We start from the raw sequence: 19340 nt of genomic DNA, 5'->3' as shown, positions 1-19340 counted from the left end.
TCACAGTAGAGAAGAACAATGGCTGTGCTAATTGCTGCCCTTCTTTTTTGTACTAATTTTTCCGAGGCAGGTTTAATTAGGCCACCGCGTAACAATTGCAGGTAAAACATGCGGCTCAGTGATCACTTGTTTTTATTAAGGGGAAAGCTGTTAATTAAGGTGACCAACGGCCTCACGTAAAGGGACACCGTTAGTAAATTCCACTGTTATCTTTGTAACTGTGTTTTATATTTGCTGCCACCAAACGAGTTTATTAATGTTACTTAAGATTTTTTGGAAGATTTTTCGAATTGTCTAAGTTAGATACAGCTTTCACTTAACCCTTCAGTACGATGGCGCTGTCTCAAATTTAGTATAAAATTATTAGTTTACTGCTGCTACAAGTATAACATTTGAAAAAAAGATATCACAGCATTTAATGTGTCAATATTTTTAGTGCTAGGAAAAAGTAACTAGTATATGAAAAATACATTACGCCTAAGTCGATACATAAGTACACAACTTTAGATCAGGCCTGTTTGTCGCCCCTATAATAACAAGAGTCGCTCTCATAACCCTGTATAATGCATTCTTCTTACACAAACATGGCAAGTGACATACATGTGGATAAAAGGAGTGAAAGGTATCATATGCATGGCAGATCCAGAACCAAGAACCAAGAAACTGTGGTGTGCTCTGTGTACCGGGAAATACGATGTTGACACTGCCGTCTGTATAAATGATCGTAAGAGTGCTTGTACATAATGGCTTACCTTCTCCTGACAATTCAGCACAGAGGCTAGTAGTGTGGCCAGGGAAGCAGTTATCTTTCTTGTTTTGTCTGAAGAGTTTTAAAGCTAGCGAAATGTAACCAAAGTGTTAACTGGACTAATGTGAGTCTTTAATGGTTCCACTTTTTAACCTTGGAAGACTCTCAACTCCATGACTGTATTGTATAACCCATCTGTCTATCTGTAAAGCTTATTTATTTTTTCTATTTACATCAGTATATATACCTCACAGTAAAATGCCCTACATCATCACGAACATGGAATCAAGGAGTCAGACACCCATATACCTTACCATGCAACAAACCATGCAACACAACAAGCCACCACAAACACAAAAACAACGAGTGGTTGAACCATATACCTTACCACGCAAACACCACGCGTAAATGCTATCGTAAACACGGGGTAATATAACCAAACAATACACCACGCAACACATTACGTCTGTACAGGGGCATGGCCTTGTACAAGCTGACTGTATGCCTTGCCACCCAACACACCACACAACCAATAGAGAGGCATGTTGTTGTGCCACCTGACTATATTATACCTTCCCACGCAACACGTCACACAGCACACCACGAAACACATCACACGGCACACCACGAAACACATCACACGGCACACCACACAACACATCACACGGCACACCACACAACACATCACACAGCACACCACGCAACACATCACACAGCACACCACGCAACGCACCACGCCATCAAAAATACAGAGGCGTCCGACAGCAGAGTGGAGAGTAGAACAACCCATAAAAGTAGTGACTGGTGCTCTGAATGGCTTCATACTGAACATAGGAATAAGAGTCGTCCTGTAAGTGACTTTGGCAGATTTCGTAACACATCTGTCTTAGCGATTTATTTTGCATATTACACCTTAATATCCGTTTGTGTGTTACTGATGCAGACTATGTTTATACTAAAGCTATATAGAAAAAGTACAGGGGAATAGTTAGGTATAATATGAAAAATAAATCGCTGAGGAGGAGGTACTATGAACTCTCCTGAATAGCTTTGATAACAGAGGCTTCAAGAAACTTAAACAAAGTTGTGTTAGTGCCTATAAAAGCATAAGAGTGCGAGATTTTGGAATGTCGTATCAAAGATCATGTATGACAGCAGTAGAAATGGCACTGATGAAGGATGTGTGCAGGTTGAATACACTGATGAAGAGAAGTATTGTTGAGATTCATGTAATCTGTGGAGTTAATAAGTCCATTAATTTGAAAATAGATGGTTAGCTTTAGATGTTACGATATACTAAAGAAGAGGGTGAGTTGGGTGGTGAAAAAGGTATGTTTGAATAAGTCTTGGGGCAGAAGAAGGCATGATTGGTCAGGAGTGCAAGCCTAAAATAAAAGGATACGTAAGTATATATATATATTTTTTTTTTTTTTTTTTTTTTGTCCGACTCTGGGCAAAGGCTCAGGGCCTATTTCTTGGGGGCAGTTGCCTATCCCAAGGCCCAGTAGTCCTCCTACACCTCCACATGTCACCACTTCGGCGCTAACACCCACCGTCCATATTGAATACATGCTAGGGCTGTCTCATACAGGACTGGTGTATTGGTATTAGCGGGGGTACTTTTACGACATGTCGGCGGGTCATCTGGTAGATCAGGAAAGTCTGCTTTTAGGAAATTCAAATCCTTAAACTGTTCCCTGCCCCAGCCGAGATTCGATCCTGGGTCCATTAGGACTGCAAGCCGCCTCTCTACCGATTCAGCCACCTGAAGAAAAATGAAAGGGTGGATAAAGATGCACATGATATGGTTTACCCCACTTTGTTTGATTGTCAGTCGGCGGAATGTACCTTATCCCAAAGGAATTACGAAGCACATTTCTCTCTCAGTCGTTTGATCTGTGAGGCAAAGCAATTAATTCGACGACCTGAATGACGGGCGAATGAAAGCGTGATTCATTTAGAATACTTTTCTTGCTTCCCTGTTCCTATTTCTGGATCCCTCCCATTTATTATACACTGGTGGAAAGGAGGGCAATGATGATGATGATGATGATGATGATGATGATGATAATGATGGTGATGATGGTAACTTATTCATATCCAACTGTTACTCGTACCTCGTTTTTTGTTGAAAATACCAGAAATATTCCCCCGCCGTAGTATTTCCCAGTACTGCCACATAACTTTGCGGCTGAGTAATATTTAATGCGGGTTATGTCGTCAGTGAGCCAGTTATTCCCGCCTGCCGTCACCGAACTTGCCCTCACTGCCGCACTATTCATGTGTGTGTGTGTGTGAGAGAGAGAGAGAGAGAGAGAGAGAGAGAGAGAGAAAGAGACCTGAATCTGTGTTCATCTGAATTTGTGTACACTCTGAACCTGTCGCTGTTTTCTGCTATAATTAGTTACTGAAGTCGAATGAACTAAGTAGAGAAAAAAATAACAACACTGAGGTATGCAGTAGAGTGTATTCTTTTTGAAATATCGTGGTACTATAAGTTTGCCGGCATTGGCTAACATGTATTCTTAACTATATTATAGGCAGTAAGGAATCTCCCTAACATCTCTTCCTTCGCGATTTATTTTTGGATGCAACTGGCTTATTTCGCTTTGAGCGTTATTTATGCAGAATACGGTGATATTAGACTGACTTAAGTAACACAGAAGAGGACTGCAAGGTCTATTAAGCAAAAAAAAAAAAAAAAAAAAAAAAAAACGCTGAGGAAGAGGTGCTCGGGAGCTTTCTAACTCGACAAAAATGCGGACTTATTAGTATTCCTGGCACGGATATAACACTTAGGTAATTCATCAAGTGAGGTTTCGATGTGTGTAAAGAGAGAAATTATGAAGTATCCTGCGCAACATGTAGGGTAAGAATCTATAGCACGTTTGACAACAGTTTTAATTCTTACTATTGCTTTGATTCCACCATCTAATAAATATGGTAGCAAATGAAGGAGTAATGCGTAACTACTTTGTTTCAAAAGACAGTCTGTGCATTGCCAATACTCCCGTCGCGCTTGGTACCAGGTTTCTCAAGATGTCATTAGATACTGACGCATTTTCGAGATGGTTTAAGAATTGCAGCCGCACTATAAAGCCAATCATGCTAATATCATGTGCAGCCTACTAACTAACATTTATCGTGTATTTCCAATTTGTATTCTAGAATGTTAGTAACACTTATGTTCTCCTGTTGTTCTTGCAGGACGTGAGGACAGGTGTAATGGCTTCCTTCACGTACTGCATCCTACTTATTCTCCTGCCTTTTGCTCCAGGTAAGAGTATGAAATAATTACTTTCTAATATTTAGTACCTACTGATTGCTTTTGCCTAACTCATTGTATTTTCTGCTGTTGTGAGGTCAGAATGAGTATGATGATACATTTTGTTTGTATGACAGCCTTTACTATAGCTATGTCTCAGTGATTATAATGCTCAATCTTGCGCAGTAAATGGGAGTCGAATGGTTTCCGTCGTTACTGGGAGGTAATACCACTCGAGTTATGTAGAGTCAAAACCTCAGTGGCTTGTATTACAAAACTCCCAGGCGGGGAACAAATCACTTTTACATAATTAAAGTACGGGTAGAGACTTCTGCACAAGCAAATCACTTCTGCACAATCGCATACTATTCCATGGGGTAAGCAGGACTCGCTAACTTTTGATGTCAGCTGGCGTTTGTGAGGGAAAACTTCGAATTCAAACCCAAGGCCCTAGGTATGGGTTTGCGACAGTAAGAATATATGACAAATAAAAATCTTGCCTAACCTACTTGTTGGTGGCTACTTGGCACCCGTTATAACTAATAATTACAATCGTCAAGTAAAACAAGGCTTTATCATGCGTATATGGCCAAGGCCTTCAAAACGTAAGCGTAAACATAAAAACAAACATAAACTGAATTATAGTTTTCACTTACCTTTTCTTGTTGATCATGACCTGCGAATTTTCCGCTTTCTCTGTCAATAGAAAAGAAAGGACGTAAGTGATTACTGCAGAAACGTCACGCACGATGAAGCATGAATAATCCATCTTTAACACGATCAGAGGACACCACGTTTTATTCTTTCTGCATCCAGATGATTTTTTTTTCCTAGGGCGACGCCACACCAAGGCCGTAACTAGACATAGTCTGATGTAAAATGGCTGACCATCTCCGTCGGAAACAATCGGCCACTGTAACAACCAATAAAATATTTCATAAACCTGGTGGGGCGTTCACACTGGTGGTCAGAATCATGCTAGAATGTGGCACCACATACTCTGTGTCTTCGGACAATATGCGTCAGAATATGTCTGGTTTCGGAGTTGGTGTGGCGGCTCTTAGAGCTCCCTCGTATTCCAAAGGTTAATGAAGGCTGTAACTAACATTATTATATAGAAATATCTGTCTTAAGCTAATTTATATCGTCTGGTAGAAACAAATATGCAATGATACTTACCTCTTCTGACAATAGGGGTAAAATTGTAACTATAAAGAAGTAAAGCCTATGAGATCACCCTAGTAACAAGGGTTACTAATTACTAGAATGAATTAGGAATTTTATAAAAAGGGTGCACTCAAAGAATGCAAGAACCACGCCCACCTACTGAGCTCGATGATGGCCTATAACCTTCACTGTGTACAGATACCCCTAAAAATCAAATGACTTCTTTCATGCCTAACCCTTTTACCAACTTTGCTTCCAGCTAAATTAAAACTGCTTAAGTCGACTTAACCCAGTGACCTTGACATTTGACATTTCCCTGAGACCTTGGCCTGTGTTCTCAAAAATATGGTCTCTAACTTTGTTTTAACTTGAACCCTTCCATAAAGTTGAGTCGACATAAGATAAAAACTGCATAAGCTGACCATGCCATCTGACATATCCAATGACCTACTGTACTATATAAAAAGATAAAATTAAAAAGCCTGTCGACCTCTTGGGTGATCCTCAACTTATCCACCAAATTTAATCCAAATTAGGTAAAAGCTGTTTTAGATATTTTGCTCACACACAGTCACACGGATCGAACTTTGACCCTAATCTTTGACCCCGACCTTTGACTGCTGGTTCTCAAACTGAATCCCAGAGTTCTTACCTGATCCCCGACCCTTCCACCAATTTTGGTTAAAATCAGGCCAAAGCTGTTTGAGCTGACCTTGTCCTGTGACAGTAGCCTATGACTCTGTTCCCCAAATAAAATCCTACTTCCATGCCTTATCCTCAACCCTCCCACAAAGTTTAGTATACTGTAAATCGGACGAAAGCCGTTTAATTTCACCTTCTCCAGTGATACTGTTCTTTAAACTTCTGTTGTTAAAAAAAATAAAAAATAAAATAACTTTTTGTCTGACCTGCAACGCTTCCAGTGAGTTTGATCTAATTCTTCATTCTTACCTTACCCTCAGCCCGTCCGCAAAGTTTGGCCAAACTTGGATAAAAAAAATTTTGTTGATTTTTCTAGCTTAATCTTCGACATACTGTGTGATGTTTATTTTTGATTCACTGTTTAAAAAAATAATAAGTTTACACACAGACTGTTCCTCAACCCTTCCACCAAGTCTTGGTGCTTTGCTAAAACAAAGTACGCACACACACACACACACACACACACACACACACACACACACACACACACACACACACACACACACACACACACCATTAAAAAACATACCGGTAATCACTCTCGACTGGCTAACGTTGATGTAAAAACTGCGTCCTTGTTCTGTAGCTTGAAAAAAAGCCTTTTTTCTTTGACAAAGCATTGCTGTGTGCAAGACTGTTCTCCGAAATGTTCTACCACCTCCACTGTCCACCCCTCATCACGCAAGGCATTGACTAAGCTCCTGAAAATAGTAGCATTAACCAGATTACCATTACGGTCATTCACGGAAGCTGGCGTAGAGATGGCCTGGTTAATTTTACAAAGTTGAGTGTAACGAATTTCTTGCCACCATACCAACATGTAAATCGCGGTGGAAAAAGCTCTAGAAAAAATTGAGCAGACAATTGGAATTTTAAGCCCTTCAGTAAGACTCATTTTTAATTTTATTCCTGTTGTTACCAAACGATTCCGTTAAGCTTTGGAAAGACTTATCGAACTGGAGACGTTAGAGATAGCATTCCATAATCTCTTCATTAACTCATTTTTCCCTTAGGCATAACAAATTCGTCGTCTGCAAGTAGCAATGTCAATCTAAATAACCATAATTTAACTATAATCTTAAAAAAAAAAAAAATCAGATTTGGAAAAAGCTTTTCGACGTTAAATGGAAACAAAAACTGCAAAACAATTAAAAAGAACTTTGCTTAAAAAAATTAAGTCTAATGCTTTCGAGTGTAAGGCTCTCTAATTAATTTCGGAAATTTATCCTAAGCTCAACAGAATCATGAGGGGAAATCGAGAACAGAATGTAAAAAAGTCCTCGTACTGAATGGGTTAAATATCTCCCAGGCTATTCTTGCGTCTGAGGCATAATTCAGCTATTGACCTTTAGATCCGAGGAAGAACTTCACTGAAGACCAAGACACCAATTGTCGTGCCAGTTACAAAATTTCAAGCAACTTTTCTGATCACTCAACTTTTTTTTTTTTTTTTTAGATTGGGAACGTAGAGTACAAATATCGACCCAATTCATTACTATAAATAGGGAGACAATGAGCAACACATTTAAAAATCCAGTGATGTGATCTTCGAAACCTATCAAGAGTTCTAGAATTTAAAGCAAGAGTTTCATTATAGCTGGACTAAAAGAATTGGCCGAAACTGTATGTCTTCCTCTGTTTATTCAGCACGTACGGTCTTTCGCTTTACTGCTTGCTCCTTAATTTGGCCCAGGTTTTCATCCTTTTCCAGGATATATCACGTAGCTCAGTCGCAGAAGAAAACAATTTTATGGCTCTTCACCCATTCCACAGCACTACTTTGCGACTAACATCTTATTCTAGTATTAATCTATTGTTGCAATCCAGGGTTCCACGATGGAGACATGGCAGTTTTAGACCAAGTTACTAAAAAAAGAGTATAACCTTCCAACCCCTCTTTACTGTCACTTTAACCTCTTCATCCAGAGAACGACCTTTATTTCATACCCACATTCTTCTGACGACTATGTTCAGCTTCTCAGAGGCTTTTCGAAGTGGAGGACAAACTGTAGATACAGTCTTCATTACCCCTTTCAGTACTAAGACGCCCTTGTAAATTGTATGAAAATCTATTGTAGCAGTAAGGGAAAAAATAAATACGTCCTCTGGCTGAAGAATTTACCATTCCACCCAGTTTGCTTTATTACCCGCATCTCATATATATACTATTTATTTTAGACTGAGGGCCCCATTTTTTCCTAAATTACAAACAACATTTATGACAATGAGTTATTTTAAATTTTCGATACCCGATCGGCTGCCTTCTTTTCATGCAAAACTAAATAAAATGAAATAAAATAATCTCATTTTGCTGCATATTCGTCTTCAGTATAAGCACAGTAATGTCTCAAAGCTTACAAAACCTCTGACACTCTCACCATTATACTGTACTGTAGTAGACAAGCATCTTCACATATACTCACAGCTTACCTTTCACTCTCTATCCACTTTTCTCAGTGGTGCTCATCTACTCAATTCTTTTGCCACAATTAAAAAATAAAAATAAAACTTCTCTCGTATAAACTTCAAGTATATTGATTTTTCTTTTTTCGCCTTGCAACCACAGTGGCCGAGTGATTACGCTGTCGATCGAAGGGTTGATAGTTCAGTTCCACGAAAGGGCAAGTGGGTGACGTCAGGAAGGCCATCATGTCGTGTTTTTTTTTTTTTTTTTTATGTGTCCGACTCTTGGCATAGACTTCACAGCCTGCTCCCAAGGCCCGGTAGTCCTCCTACATACCATACACCTCTACACCACATTTCAATAATCCTCTAATTATGGAAACGCCTTAGTCCCTTTCTAAGAGGGAAATGCATGGCTCGAAAACTTCAGTATTATCTCTCCTTAAGTAAACCGACCCCTTCTCTCTCTCTCTCTCTCTCTCTCAGTCGTGGACAATGATAAGGACGTGGATACCTAGACACAGGAGTTGCAGTGAAAATCAAAGTGAGACATTAATTCATAAACATTTCACCTTTTCTAGCTGTCATTGTCCTTTGTTTGCCAATTTTTGGAATCTGCAATGGGCTTGACATATCTACGATGCTCTTTGATATGATGCGTCAGGGAGGAAAGTAACACATATACCCCAAGTGCCCAGTATACACAGAGAAATAGTGGGAAAACATAATGACTGCCACTGTATATCACTTCATTCTCATTTCTCCATCCCTATGTAAATTTCTCTTTATCTTTCTCATACCGTCTGCTACTCTGCCTCCATTCATTCTCATTTCTCTGTCTCATCTAAATTTCTCTGCATCTCTCTCCTTTTACCAGTGGACGGCGGGACTGAAGCAGAGATCATCAAGGCCCTGGAGGAGACGCAGAAGGAGGTGGCGTGGAAGTACATCCCTCTAAGCGGGCCCAGCTTCGACCACGCACACTCGCGCAACGTGACGGCGCAGCTGGGCAAGACGGCCATACTAAACTGTCGCATCAAGTACCTCGGAGGAAAGACGGTGTGTGTGTGTGTGTGTGTGTGTGTGTGTGTGTGTGTGTGTGTGAGGTGCGCTGGGGGGGGGGGGATGTGAGGTGATGTGAAGTGTGACAGGTGACAGAGAGTAAGAGGGATGTTATGTGAGATGGGCAAGAGAGTACGGTCACGAGAAAATGTGTAGAAGTTATAATTATATTTCTCTCTCTCTCTCTCTCTCTCTCTCTCTCTCTCTCTCTCTCTCTCTCTCTCTCTCTCTCTCTCGCAACGCCCCAGTACGGAGTAAGTTTCGACATTAAAGTACCTCCCATGTCTCGTCACGCTACAGGTGTCGTGGATGCGGGCGCGTGACCTGCACCTGCTGACGGTGGGCCGATTCACGTACACATCAGACGAGCGCTTCAAGTCCGTACACCAGCCTGGCTCGGAGGACTGGCTGCTCAAGATCCACTACGCCCAGCATCGTGACGCAGGGGCCTACGAGTGTCAGATCTCAACCACGCCGCCCATGTCCAGCGTCGTGTGGCTCACTGTCGTCGGTGGGTGCCGTGTTGGTGGGGTTCGTGTTGTGTGATGGATGTGATATACTTCTTATTTATTGACTGATTTTACTTTTCCCAGGCAGCTTGATATTGTCGAAGGCTTTTCCCTTTCATCGCGATTTTTCTTGTCGACTGCAACTTCAATGGCCTGTGTCATATCAATGCTTTAAACACTACCAAGAATGTAACTACGAAGAAGCTGGCCGGAAACAAAATTTGAACACGATAACTGAAGCGAAGTTGTGCATATGTAAGAGAATTCTCACAAACAACTCTATTTACCAGTACGGTGCAGAATCAAAGGAAAATAAAAAAATTATGAGACTACTCTGAAACAGGGAAAGATGAATAGAGGATAAAATAATAAGTGAGGGAGGAAATAAGGGGAGAGAACTGTGGAAGTGAGTGGAAAATGAGAGGAAAGTGAAAGTGACAGGGAAGTGGGAGGAGAGTGAAAATGACTGGGAAGTGAGAGGAAAATGACAGTGACTTGGAACTGAGAGGTGAGTGAAAGTAACTGGGAGGTAAGCGGTGATAAGCAAGGAGAGAAGGAGATGGCAAGGTGAAAATTAGGTTTTAAGATAGAAAGTGAAGTTAATATATATGAAGAGGGGAAGAGCAGATGAGAGCACGAGCAGGGGAACATTTCAAGGCTTCGTGCATTGCAAATATTCTGCAAACAAATCACAGAATGTAACTAGTCGGCTATTGAAGTGGCTTTTATTTGCAAGTAAATATAATCTTACCAATCCGATTAAGTATTTCTACTTTTGTTCTAGCAATCTACATAAATATATATGCAACTTTGGGGAAACTTTCGAACTGGAGAGAGTAGATAAGCCTTCACTTAACCCTTCACTACACGAGGTCTCTCCAAATCTGAATGAATTTGTCTAAAGGAAGAAGAAGAATATATTAATAATGCATGTCATCAGGCTGAAGGTAAAATTAATGTCATTCCCTGTTATTCCACAGAAATCCAATTACAGTCGAAAATAGGGCTCGGTAGTTTCGACATTCGCGACATTTAAAAGTTAGTTTAATGAAAACAAAACACACACACACACACACACACACACACACACACACACACACACACACACACACACACACACCACAACACAAAGATAGCAGAACATTATAAAACAATATAGCAAAAGGAACGGCTATAGGAGAACTGAGGCAGTCATTGGTCTTTTGGAAGTCTGCTCTCTTAAATAATTTTCCACCAACCGAACAGAAAAATCGCAGAGTGAGGTAGAGATTCCAAGGAGAGTCATGACCTTTAAGTGATGGAACTCAAACCTGCTCACGAATTCTAAGAGTGAGTTACTTTTGAAAGACTGGGTATGGCTGGGTAAATGGCTTTCATATTATTAAAACTGAGGGACAAGTAAAGGACGCATTGGAAGCTTCGTAACACCTCTTTTTATGAGATTTTGTTTGCCTGTTACACCTATATATTCCCTTGTACGTAACTGAGGGAACCCAGATCGACACAAGATATATATAAACGATATTAAAGAGATTTTGAAGGTGTAACATGCACAACTGGCAAGTTAAAGGTGCTACAAAGCCTCCAGTGATAGTGAGAATATGGCACTGATTCACGTATTCCCCTTGGCTAAGGAAGCTCCCGAACACCTCTTCCTAAACGATTTATTTTCCAAACAACTCATTAATATCTTATTCTTTTTTCTTTTTTTGCTTCTTATATCTTTTTGATATTGAGGTAGATTGCACGAATAACACACAAGAATATAGCAACAAAGCAGAATCACTATTAAACCGGTACGGAAGTGGTGTTAGCAAGCTTCTTAACGTCACGAGCATATCGCCCTGAATGAGAAGATGTAAACAAGTTCCTAATTTCGATGATCATTTACGGAATATCTGTAATTGCTAGATGTGATCAGCCTATATCTCACAATATAGAATGTAGTTAAGAACGATACACACAGGCCAGACATATGCTACCATCACATGCTTCTAAAAATATCGTAAAACTAGAGATTATGTCCACAGCTTCATGCTCACAGTTTTAATAATAGTGTCCTATCTTCCTTCTTTTTCATCTTCATCTTTTTCCTCTTCTTTCTTCTTTTTCTTCTTCTTTAATACCACACTCGCTCCTTCTTTACTTTCTGGATCTTACCTCACCCCAATTTTAAGAGGGAAAAAGAGGTCACAATATTGATAATAATGATTACCACTCGAGGGCAATGATTTTTTACCTTACCCTGCCGGGCACAGGTATTTTAACCCTTTGGCTGCGAAATGTCATTGTACTTTGACTAGAAGTCAGACGATTTTACAGGGCTCAACAAAACCTTATAACATCTGAAAAAAAAAAAAAAATACGAGAGCACCTTGCCGAGAATAAAGAATTTTACTTTATCCGACTTAAGATGCATGACTATGTTTCAGTCCATATAAACTCGCCGCAGCCAAAGGGTTATGATCCATTAGTAGCAATAACTTATCACAACCTCCCAGCACTGAAGGGTGCCTAAGTGGTGTCTTCCTGTCAGAACCAGAAACACGGGTGCTGGGCGGGCCGGACCTCTATATCAACTCGGGCTCCACCATTAATCTCACCTGCGTGGTCAAACACAGCCCAGAGCCTCCACCGTATATCTTCTGGTACCATGAAAATGAGGTATGGCCAGTTTTATATATATATATATATATATATATATATATATATATATATATATATATATATATATATATATATATATATATATATATGAATAGCCTGGTAACAGGCTGTTCATAGAAATGCTGTTATCCACAAAACAAGCAAGAAAGATATCAGAACAAGGGTAGTTTGCAATATGATAAGGGACGAATGAAGAAAGTATTTGGAGCGAGCCACATGCCTGAGAAAGTATGTAAGAAGGATTGCAAATTGTTAAGGACATTAGTAAGAATTAAAAAAAAAAAATTATGTCAGAGTGAACAGAGAGGGATTATTGAAGGTGTAATGACTGTATGGTGCAAAATAAAAACGGCTGGATGTTGAATCGAGGTTTTATGATTTTTTGTTGGCAATAAAGCAACTGCAGGGATAATCAAATATTAGAGAGTGGTTCAGTATAGAAGCGATGTAAAACAAAGGTCTGTCATGGTTAAAGGGGGAATATTTGAATGAGTATTAGGGTGGAAAGAGGCGAGAGATCCCTTGAAAAAATAAAAAGCCGAAAGGAACAGCTAACTGTCCTAGAAAGAAACTGATTAACATTATAATGAATAAGAATTTACGAAGGACACTTTGCATTCAGTGGAATGGTCTCTCTCACAGGTAACATAATGTACATGTTTGTGTGGATCATGTGGCCTGAGGTGAGGTGAAAAAAAAATCAAATGCTTGATTACTGATTGCAAAGATACATCGTCCGTTTCACTTACAGTTGATAATACCCATATCTTTTTATGAGTGTCATTGTTTTGTTTTGTTTTTTAATTTATTCCTTAACCCCACGATGATAACAGAACACTGCCCTACATTCACGTGACTTGGTATGATAAATTGTATGTATTAATAACTCTCTTGCAGTAGACAGGTTATAATAGTAAGCCTTCTTCCCATCACAGTTGCTATCGTATGGCTTCTTAATGACTCACGTGCATAAATCTTAAACCTTCTTATTTAGTTTGTCCAGTTACTCGAGTACAACTTTACATTAACCATCGTGCAGTCAATAGGCTCTAACTCTAAGCCTTCTTTTTCTCATTCGCACAGCTCCTTTCCTACGACTCACCCCGGGGCGGCATCACGGTGGTAACAGAACATGGCCCCATCTCCACCTCTAGGCTCCTCATCCAGCGTGCCAGCAGGAACGACGCGGGGCGATATACGTGCAAGCCTGCCAACTCTGACCCTCACCACCTCAACGTCCATATTATCAACAGTAAGTATCATGACCTTAACCTTCATTACAAACATTTATTATCGTTCACATAATAGATGTGAAGTATTATGCCCTTCACGTTCACTTTTGACAGCGATTTAACCAGTTTACTCCGATGACTTATTTTACCCTTTCTTGTTACTATTTCCAACCAATTTACTTTGAGACAAACTTTCCGGACTGGAGACGTTATTTACAGCCTCCATCCTCTTTCACTACCATGACGAGCTTCTAAACTGATCAAATCGTCTGGGGCAGCAAAAATACAGTATGATCTTAAGACACGGCATCAGACTGAACACTGTGAGAATGCCTCCTCGTTTACTGTTTATCAGGAAGAGTAATGATAAATATGAAAGGCAGGGTAAAATGTTGGAAGAGAAGTGTCGATAAACTTTTGCCAGTGACAGAATAGTGCACTGACGATAGATATACATATCATACATGGGTAATATTCCAATCCGACACCAAACAATTCACTATACACCTGCTTTACATATTATATTACTACTGAATGAACGCTGAGTACATTCCCCTGCCCTAACTACAGGTTTGGCGTACAGTCAGAGACAATAGTTCTCATACATGTCCACTGCGTCTACGTTCCACTTCGGGCACGTCCTTTTCTTTCCTCCCTGACGCATCATATTAAAGAACATCATCTTTGGGCAGAGAAACTTACCAAATCTCGAAGTTTGGGAATGATATCTTGCAAGGGGAAAAAGACGTGGTGGACTATTAAGCTCCTTTTTGTCCCTGACTGTCAAGTACGCTTGTTGCGTTGAATGAATTGTGCACTTTTATCTGCCTTTTTCAGCTCTGAGTTTGTTTTTTCAGCTCTGAGTCATATAATCTTTCTATGGTTAATTTTTTTCTCTTCCACTTTTTCTTTATTGGCATGATCTGTTGTGCCTATCTTGCACTGCTCTGACAGAGAGGGTCAGTGAGTGTAATAAATAATAATCCAGTGCCTTTCTGGGATGTGTCCTGTGGTTTGGGTGGTATGAAGGATAGGGTGGGGTGCGCTGAGAGGCACTTGTAATCCAGCGTTCATTATGCAGGCTGGCAACACTAACTTACACCACTACCACAGCCCCGTCCCATCCCCTCTCTCATTCTCGCTTAGCCTTCTTTCTTGATAACTAGAATTAAGAGTATTCGCAGCAATTACTTTCTCTGAATTTTACGTTAAAGTTGTTATAAGTAGTTTAATTGTGTGTTCCGATAGTGTTTGCCTTTGCTGAAGTTGGGGATTACTCTTAGCAGTAATTGTTATAAAACAAAACATGCAACGTTGAAAAAGACACCGTTGTCAATTTTTGCAACGACCACAAGTGCTAGAAAGCTCCTGTTGGCTGGCAACGAAACATGACGGAGTTAGATCTAGCTGGATCTTCTCTGTTTTTAATAAGTAGCTCTGAATGCAACTCAGCACTCCACTTCAGTTACATCTAATGCAGTGAACGATGTTAATAAGCTAAAAGTGCGTTACAAGATACTGGGGATATTAATACTCTCACCATTAGCCCTTTCATTCTCATGACAACTTTAGTATTACATTCCAGCAACTGCCAGACGGTCTTATTCATCTACATGTGAGTCGTAAGAGCCAGGGAGCGTTATTCGAACTGCGGGAGCGAGATGGATGAACTGATATTGTGACTGCAACTGAAATTGTTAAAGGCCAACATCTCACCTTTAACATCATCTGTTTTGCGTGTGATGTATTCCAGCACTTGGAGTTGTGAAGAGAGGTTGTCAGAGTGAGATAAGCTGTGTTTGGTGAGAAGAGCTGTGTTAGGTGAGATGAGCTGTGTTTGGTGAGAAGAGCTGTGTTGGGCGATGTGAACTGTGTTAGATTTTTGTTGGGTGATGAGCTGTGCTAGGAGAGATGAGCTGTGATAAGAGAGATGAACTATGTCAGGTTAGATAAGCGGTGTTATGTGTTATGGTGGACTTTGGTGAGGGGAAGGGTGAGAGCTTTTCAACTGCGCAACATAATGAAATTAGTCACTTCATGTCGCGCCGTGGTGTGCCAAGCGTTGCCGAGTTATGTTTGATGAGATAATGAGCTGAATTAGGTACTGGTTAGTTGAGGCAGCATTTTTTTTTTTTTTTAATCTGTTTTCAGAATTTACGGCAGCAGATGTCATCGGCACAGTAAGAGGACAATGTTCGCCTGGCATTTCACCTCTTCTGCCAATGTATCACCTCTGCCGGCTAATATTCCTGATCAAGAAAGGCTTTGCATGTTTATCGGCTCAAGTATGATTCTCTTTGACACAATGAGTAAGGAAGGAAGTGATGGCTTTGCCCTAACTGTAAAATCAAAGCAGTGTAATAGTAGGCTAACTTTTGTCCCTGTTTGTACCACGCATAAATATATTAAATTTGGTTATAAGTTATTATGCACATGTTTTGACCATTCCCAGTGGAAGCATAGAGAAGCAAGATCTTTTAGGATATAATCTGTTCCGTTCCAATGTTGTTTCCGCCAGCGATACAGAAATAAAATTCATGATGTTTTTTTTTTTTTTTTTTTTTTTCAGATAATCATCCAGCAGCCATTCACCACAAGAACGGAACCTCCTCTTCGACGTCCTTCCATTGTCCCTGTGGCTCTTATTCTCTTTCTTTAGTTCTTCCCTCAATTCTTCTCCTACTCTTATTCCTGCCTGTCAACCTGACTTGCGTCACGCTTGTGGGAGGGGCAGAAGAGCGCACTGACGAGCCCAGGAAGAAATGGTGGGATGAAGCAACTGAGAAGGATGACTGCTCATTATTACCAGCAGTCTGTCTCAGTCAAAGTGTCACCCAAGTTCAGTGTTCCATCATAACCCGGACTGAATACTCCCAAAGGTATCTCATCAAGGACTCAAGTTTCACAAGTGTGAACCCAAGTGAGAAGGAGTGAGACTCAAGTCATTACCAGCTTCAGAGAAGCTTATTTGTGCCTTCCAGTCTCCTGAGGTATAACATAGTGACTCTATGGGTCGAAGTCTAAGTGGCTGTGGGGATTTCATTATGCCTCTTCCTTAGCGATTTATTCTGATTATCACACCTCAATATCCTCTTGTATCATATTGATGCAAACTTTGTCATTTTTAAACGATATTCTGGTAAATAACATATGGGACAATGCCAAGGCGTAATATGCTAAACATCGCTGATAAAGAGGTTCCAGGGAATCTCCTGTGCCACGTAGAACCTTGCTCTATGAGTTCTTAGTGAGGATATACAGGTCAGATGTCCCAGTAGCGCCCCTTCCCTCACCTGCCTCATCATTAACTGTGACGTTCATAGATCCTCTGACCCGTTCCCAGTGACCTCCAGACCTCGACTGAGTGTATCGGTATTAATGTTTTTGTCTGAGTGTGTGAACATGAACATATATAGCTATGAGCGTACATGCTTACATCATAGTGTGCATGCACATTTATGACTGTTAATATCTGTGTGTATGTGACAGGTATGATCCACATCAATTTCCTGTGGACGCCAACGTGATGTCACCTGAAAAACATACAATGATGCTCAAAATTTGAATTTTTTTCTTTTATTTGTCAAAAATGAAATACTACATACTTTTAAATATATTTTTGGACTTATGATTTTGTGATTAATGCTGTATTTACAGTTATACTACCTACAGTATGAGAAAATAATAATGAAATTCTGGGAAGGCCTTCCTTCACGAATATGCGATCGATGTTCAGTCCCATAAATGGTCGCAAAAGGATCCACTGTTGCATTTATAATAGTCTGTAGATACTTATTTGTAAGAAGAGTAATACTTTCCTATGTGAGAGTCAAATGACATTTGATTCAGGAAGTGAATTAGTTACAACACAGCCGGTGCCAATCAGCTCATGTGAGGTAAGGAAAACTTACAACTGAAGTGCAAAACATGGAAAGAAAGAAAAAATAATAATATTGAATATAAAACCAGAATACTGAAAGACAAACAACTCTGGTACAGTATGTTGTTAAGACTGATATGTTGTGTTAAAGAAAGCAGAAGAATTTTGATCCTCTGTGACACCTAGAGCGATAATAACGAGGAAGAGTGGAAGAGCTTAGAGAATGGAAAAACATATGTGGTAAACGAACTAACAATCTATTGATATGAAACAGCCATTTATAAACAACTCATGACAGTGACCTGGCCATGTATGTACCAGGAAGAATGCATTATGTTAACTGTTGTACGTAACAATAAAAGACTTAATGTTACTGAAGATATGTTATCAATAAAGATTAATGTGCAATACCTTTGTCTTTGTTAGTAACCTGAGAGTGCCGCTAGTTTCCCTTTGTACTCGTATGTATTGTATCACACATATATGCTGGTCTATAACATCCCATGGCGTATAATTTCCAACAGTATCCTTCTTAGTGGCCTATTCAAATAATATACGCAGAGTAAGTATTCTGTCTTATGTTACGGATATTTATGTACTTCGTCAAGGGTATGTTCAAGGCTTATCAGTGATGTGAGAGTTAGGTGTATGGGGGTAGGAAAGTGTGTAGAATCGCATGGTCAAATCCTTCACAATAAGTATGTACTATTTCTTATATTCTTGTTGCCACGGGACGATTTCATTTAACTTAAAGGAGACATCTTCCAGTCAAGAGTCTGTGAAGCATGATCTAACCTCTTCTGTCCGAGAAGTGTGTCTTACAAGCGGAATAAAAGCGTCTGGATGTAGCAAGACTAATAACATACGTGGCCGAAATGAAGGAGTTTAATTATGAAGCTGAAAAAACGGTAAATATCAACCTGGGCAGTGATATTGATCCACCTGGCAATAAAGATGGAAAAATTGCTAGAGTGGTGTGAAAACATTGATCGTAAATACCCAGACTACACGGGTTATGACTTCTTGTTACGAGTATTCGATAGTAGTTATATAAGGTTACGAGAGCTGTACCTCACTTTATTATGGAGTATCGCTTTCTGGAAATGGTCAGGGCTTTATGATTCAGCTACCGCATATTACATTTTATTTCCTCTTTCTTTCATTTCCTTTAATTTTTTACTCAATGTATTTTTGTACTCATAAAATTGTCTCTCTCTCTCTGCTTTCTTTTTGTATCTGTTCAGCTAGAAGTACAACTGGGGACCGGGAAGTCAACCAGTTAATAAAGAGAAGGGCTTAACACCTACAAATATACATCCAGCGCCACTGCTATCCCATAGAAACCGATGACTTACTTCTGTCCAGAGAATTAGCCTTGTACGGAGATCCCTAACACATTTCCTCTTAGCTGATGGTCCAGCTTAGTCAGACTGAAGGGTGAAATGACCAGTAATCGAAGAACCTCATTCCTACCTCACAGTAAAGGCTTAATAGTCAAATTGTTGGCGTGAATAAGTTCCATTAAGTGATAATTGTCTACATACATAGCTAACCACTCTTACAAAATCATTAACACTCCATCTAACCCGAGAGTTAGTTACCTCCTACCAGATCATCGCTCGACCAACATCATCATCATGGACGAAACAAAACAAGCACTGAAGGAGCACAACAATCATCAATTTCAGCTCTTTCGCTACACTCA

General features: G+C 39.9%; 1 protein-coding gene across 1 annotated transcript in view; it reads left to right on the top strand.

Annotated features, from left to right (window-relative positions):
- Nucleotides 1–19340, top strand: part of LOC145394632 (zwei Ig domain protein zig-8-like) — a 156303-nt gene that overhangs the window by 35986 nt on the left and 100977 nt on the right. The window contains exons 2-7 of the mRNA XM_080268414.1: nt 3956–4025; nt 9163–9344; nt 9648–9858; nt 12393–12520; nt 13607–13775; nt 16325–16520. Coding sequence (XP_080124540.1) covers nt 3956–4025; nt 9163–9344; nt 9648–9858; nt 12393–12520; nt 13607–13775; nt 16325–16520 — 956 coding nt within the window. The remainder of the gene's footprint in view (nt 1–3955; nt 4026–9162; nt 9345–9647; nt 9859–12392; nt 12521–13606; nt 13776–16324; nt 16521–19340) is intronic.

The sequence above is a fragment of the Coenobita brevimanus genome, chromosome 28, assembly GCF_032717465.1.
Source record: "Coenobita brevimanus isolate Jiangsu-jjx chromosome 28, ASM3271746v2, whole genome shotgun sequence".
Lineage (NCBI taxonomy): Eukaryota > Metazoa > Arthropoda > Malacostraca > Decapoda > Coenobitidae > Coenobita > Coenobita brevimanus.
This window is presented reverse-complemented; position numbering and strand designations above follow the sequence as displayed.